The sequence below is a fragment of the Hydra vulgaris genome, chromosome 03, assembly GCF_038396675.1.
Source record: "Hydra vulgaris chromosome 03, alternate assembly HydraT2T_AEP".
NCBI lineage: Eukaryota > Metazoa > Cnidaria > Hydrozoa > Anthoathecata > Hydridae > Hydra > Hydra vulgaris.
The window spans coordinates 66,545,167-66,550,985 of record NC_088922.1 but is presented as its reverse complement, the minus strand read 5'-3'; the positions used below and the strand labels follow the sequence as shown (position 1 = coordinate 66,550,985).

Here is a 5,819-nt window from a genome sequence, read left to right as displayed (position 1 = left end):
TGACCAACAATAAACTAACTGAAATTGAGTTATTAAAACGCTTTTAAAATTCTTTTCAAACGTTAAAACTAAAAAAAGGGTTAAAAGTTGATGAAATAAGATGTTGATATAATGATGCAATGATGTTGTAATAAAATCTATGGACTATTTGAAAATACCATTATTGCATATATTGAATCTTTCTTTAAAACAAGGAATATTTTCAGAAAATTTTAAAACTGCAAGAGTTATACCGGTTTTTAAATCAGAAGGTTCTTCTAATGTTTCTAATTATAGACCTAAATCCATTAACTCTTGCTTCTCTAAAATACTGGAATAAGTATTATATAACAGACTACTCTCTTTTCTAGAAACAATATTATGTGTAACAAACAGCTTGGGTTCAAAAAAGACCGAGCTATTTTTAAACTTTTCCTTAATAATTTTCAAGGTTTGGTAAAAGAGACATAAAAATACATAAAAAAACATAACAAATATAAAAAATAGGGATTTTTATAGATCTTAGCAAAACCTTTGACACAGTTGACACCATATTTTATTGAAAAAACTAGTAAATTACGGAGTAAAGAATACAAATATAGTTTGGCTTAAAAACTGCTTGTATAATAAAAAACAGTATTTTTCTTATGATGGTGGTAAAACTGAAATTTAGATAATCACATGTGGAGTTCCTCAAAGGAACATATTATGACTTTTCCTAATATGGATCCTTAAGGAATCATATTAGCTTTTGTTTTCAATTTACATTAACAGTTTTAACAAAGATTCGAATATTTTAGACTCAATTTTATTTGCTGATGATAGCAAACAAATTTTTTTTGCTGATGGTAAAAACACTATTTAAAACAGTCAACAAATAACTTTTCAAAGTAACTGAATGGTTTGATACAAATAAATTCTCATTAAATTTAACCAAAACAATCTTTTTTTTTTCATCGCCTTTATTAAAGGGACGAAGTTCCTCTAAAGCCTCCAAATGTTAGTATTGGGAATCAAATTATAAAAAGAAAACACTCCATGAAGTTTCTTGGTGTTCTTTTTGACGAAAATGTCACATGGAAAAATCACATAACTTAAAATTGAAAACGAGAACATAATTTCTAAAAATGTACTTTGAAATATACTTTATATTAATATATAAAGTATATTTCAAAGTATGAAATATACTTTATATATTCAAGTAAATATACTTTATATAATATGAAATATACTTTATATGAATATATATATATAATTGAAATTACGTCAATTATAGTAACATACTATTTATTATATTAAAATTCTTTTAAATTTTTAATGTGATATTTTGGCTCATATAGGTGGAGCCATTTTCAAACTACAATACGTTACAAAAATGATTACAATAATGACGTCATTCCTGCGTAATATTATAAAAGTTTTTCTTAAATTTAACAAAAAATGGTTTCCAATGGTGAGTCATCACTAGGTTGCCATTATTCCGGTTTAGAATTTCTTTTTTTGGGTAGCAACATTGCGATCTGACTTTTTCAACTGTTTTCCTCATTTTTCTAGTATAATTATTTGGAATAACTGAAAGTGTTTTAGGATTATTCCAATTAATTATACCTTAGCAATGTTATGCATGTTCAACAATTCCAGATGCTTTCCAATTCGCTTCCAACATCTTCTAGAGTTAACTCTTACTTCCGATTTTTCTTGAAAACCATATATCAAATCCGTTGCAAAATTAGCATCTGCTAGGTTGCATCTCTTTATCGAGCTTGACACTTTTTTACTTCGGATTCGATTCTCTATCTCTATAAATCTCACATTCGGCCTTGTATAGAATACTGTTGCTATATATAAGGCGGATCTTCTAATGATGCCCTTTCTCTTATAAACAAGGTGCAAGGACGCATTGTAAACATAGTTGGACCTGATCTTGCAGCCAACCTCCAACCATAATCACATCATCGTAATGTTGTTTCTCTTTCTCTTTTCTACAAATACTATAATAGTCACTGCTCTAAAGAACTAGCGCCTCTTGTGCCATCTACTAAAATTCATTCTCGTGTTACTCGTCATTCAATTGAGTCTCATCCTTTTTCTGTGATTGTTCCTAAGAGCTTCAAAAACGCTTATTCGTCTAGTTTTTTTCCTCGAACATCAGCTCTTTGGAATTCGCTTCCTTCATCTTGCTTTCCTAATTTATATAATTTGCAATCTTTTATGTCGTCTGTCAATCGTTATCTTGCTCTACAATCTTCATCTTTTCTCTTCCAGTAACTTCCAACTCTAATAGTGGTTGCTTGCAGCCTTGTTGGAAGCAAAGATGTTTTTGTTGGAAGCGAAAAAGATATTACCTAGACCACTTGTTTACATGAGCAATTTAAATGAGCTCAAAATAATAACATTAATTAAAAAAATACTAACCTGACAATTAGAACGAATTTACGGAAGATACCCAGAAAGAAAAAGACGTTGAATATTTGCTGTAACTTGCTGGGATTTTAGTCGTGATGCGAGTTAATTAAATTCTAACGACGTTTCAACATAGGTACAACGGTGTTATACTAACGTTTGTCTATCTAATATTGGAACAACGTCGGAAAAACGTTATCAACTAACATCTCCGAAGTTAACAATAAAACGACGTTGGAACAACATTGGTTGTTTAACATTAGATCAACTAGTCTGATTAAGTCTGATTAACATAGCGGCATACAATAACAGTAACGAGTAAAGCGCGTATAATAAAGATGGCGGATATATTTTAAAATAATTGTAAATAAAAAGGAAGGAAAAAGGTTTATCCAATATATTAATATATATGTTTAAAAACAAATATGACACCACGTTCAATTGGTGATATATTTTCTAACTTGATATGTGATTTAAACAAGTTTGAAGAGAACTTTTTGAAAGACTTAGATGAAATATGTTCTCATCCGAAGGAATAATTATCCAAAGTTTAAACTCAGTTTCAGAAAGCTTGATTTGAAATCTTCTGGAAAAACGCGAAAAAAAATCTGTCAAACCGTTAAAGAGAAACCATTAAGCAGCAGCCAATCGTTCGAAGAAATATATTTCTCTAATTCGCATATTTTATTAGGTGCGAATATATTATTATTTGTATTTAGATTACATATTTCAATGTTTATTTATTTATGAATTATAAATCGTTTTTTATTTTTGACGCACAGAAGTGTGGCATTATTAAACGTGGTTTCAAAAAGATCGAAATTGATATTCCATACAATTTAGCAAGAAGACGGTTTTCACTGAATTATTATAGCCGCAAGATGAAGAATGGAGAAATCTTTGAACGCACATGGCTCATATATTCTTTGAACAGCAATAAAGTGTTTTGTTTTTGTTACAAACTTTTTGGGATAACTTCTACACCATTCCGGCAAGGAATGAACACTTGGGAAGGCTTGTCAAAAAAACTTAAAGAGCACGAAACATGCAGTGCACATTTCAAGTGCTTTGAATAATGGATAACTTTACGAAAAGGTTAACTGATATTTTCTTTAATTTATTGCTTTGTTACTTTTTTTTTCTTAATTAATTTCTTTTTCCTCAATTTTGGTAATGCAGGCATTGCAAATCAAGCTACCATAGACGAGAAACAACAAAAGTTGCTTCATAAAGAGCGGATATTTTGGAGGGCTGTGTTAGAAAGGATACTAGACATTACCTTATTTCTTTCTGCAAGAAATCTTGCATTCCGTGGTTCAGACACAGCCATTGGTTCAAAGAGCAATGAAAACTTTCTTGGGGTGTTTGAATTACTAGCTAAGTATGATACCGTTCTCAATGAGCTTATGCAAAGAATTCAGGACAAAGAAACCAAGGAGCACTACTTGAGCAATGACACACAGAACGAGCTGATTAGACTTTTAGCCAGGGAGATTGAATCCAAAAACCTTTCTAAAGTAAAAAAAGCAAAATACTATTCTATTATTTTAGATTGTACGCCAGACGTTTTGCACAAAGAACAAATCAGCATTATTCTGCGATCAGTAACATGTACTCATGGAGTAGGTATCAACATTTATGAAAATTTCTTTGGATATCTCACAGTAAATGATACCACTGGAAAAGGGCTTTTCAATGCATTTTTAAATCAGGCAAAAAATTGGGATCTAAATATTTTAGACTGTCGAGGTCAATCTTACGATAATGGTGCTAATATGAAAGGAAAAGTAAAAGGTGTTCAAGCAAGGTTTCTGGAAATGAATCCTAAGGCCTTATATGTTCCATGTGCTAACCATTCACTCAATCTTGTTATTGTTGATGGTGCACTGTCATCCATCAGTGCAATTTCTTTTTTTGGTGTTCTTTCAAGGTTATACACGCTCTTTTCATCGTCTCCTCCTCGATGGGAAATTTTAAAATCATGCGTGGCAATTTCAGTCAAGCCACAATCAGATACCAGATGGGAAAGTAGAATAAACGGTGTTAAACCACTTCGCTTCTATTTAAAAGAAATCTTAGAAACATTTGAAAAATTGGAAGAACATGCCTTAGAAAAAAGAGTACGATCGCTGACAGAATATATTAGAACACAGCCTTTCTTATTATCAGTCATTATTTGGTATGACGTTTTATTTCAAATTAAAAAATCAAGTAAGCTGCTTCAATCTTCTGCAACCTCTCTCGACATATTAGCTAGTGAAATAAATGCAACAAAAGCGTTTCTTTATGAGTATCGCGAAAATGGATTTTCTGACGCACGTGTTAAGGCATCAGAAATCGCAGAAGTATTGGGTATTGAAAAGGTTTTTTCGATGGTGCGTTCACGAAAAAAAAAATCGATTTATTCATACGAGAGTGCTGATCACACTTGGCAACCTGAACATCAGTATAAAGCAGATTTCTTTTTGCCACTAATTGATATGTCAATTGCATCAGTAAAAGAGCTTTTTGAACAGATCAGCATTGTCACAAAGCTTTATGACTTTCTTTACCAATCTGAGAGTCTTATCAAAGCTTGTAATGAAAATTCTCTGTCTGCTTATTGCAAAAGTTTGCAAATAAAGCTTGCTGATATAGATTCTGAGGATTTAGAATCGGAGTTAAAACGTTATGTCATAGTTATAAAGGAGGAAAAAAATGCTCTCCTAAAATCTGCATATGACTTCCTAAACTACATCTACAAAGAAGAGCTGCAAGAAACTTATCCCAATCTAGTTATTGCGTTACGAATCATTCTTACTTTACCAGTTACTGTTGCAAGTGCAGAACGTAGCTTCAGCAAGTTAAAACTAATTAAAACATTTCATAGGTTAGTATAAATAATCTTGCTTCATTAAACATAAATACGTGTAGCTTTATTTCTTTGTATTTTTAAATAGGTCAACAATGGTCGATGAACGTTTGTCTTCCTTAGCAATGCTGTCTATTGAGAACGAGGTTGCAAGAACATTAAGTTATGAAGGCATAATAAATGAGTTTGCAAGCATGAAAACACGTCGCAAACCCTTTTTTTGATGGTTTGCGACGTACTTCTATTATCTGCGTAATGCATTTACAGTAGTTAAAGAAACTCTTCACTAGTAACTCTATATCAATTTAACAATTATAAAATATATCTAATTGAATTTAAGCGTTAATTTGATTGCATTTAGTCTTATGAACGGCGACGTTAAAATATGTTAGGTACCCAGCTGTTTTGAAGTAATCTGTAAAATTTATCCACTTTTTTCACACAAAAAAAAAAAAATTAGGGCCGTAATGGCTAGTTTTGGGGGGGCCCCAAATCCACAAGCCACGGCACTGATTACGTTTATTAAAAATTACTATAACTATGCAAACTGCTTTGTAAATTATTATAAACTATAATTACATTAAAT

General features: G+C 31.2%; 1 protein-coding gene across 1 annotated transcript; it reads left to right on the top strand.

Annotated features, from left to right (window-relative positions):
* The first annotated feature begins 2,807 nt into the window (after window positions 1–2,807).
* On the top strand, window positions 2,808–5,014 carry LOC136078855 (zinc finger MYM-type protein 1-like). The gene is made up of 3 exons (XM_065794670.1): window positions 2,808–2,901; window positions 3,562–4,959; window positions 5,007–5,014. Exons 1-3 carry the CDS (start codon window positions 2,808–2,810, stop codon window positions 5,012–5,014), a joined length of 1,500 nt encoding a protein of 499 aa, XP_065650742.1.
* Window positions 5,015–5,819: the final 805 nt, after the last annotated feature.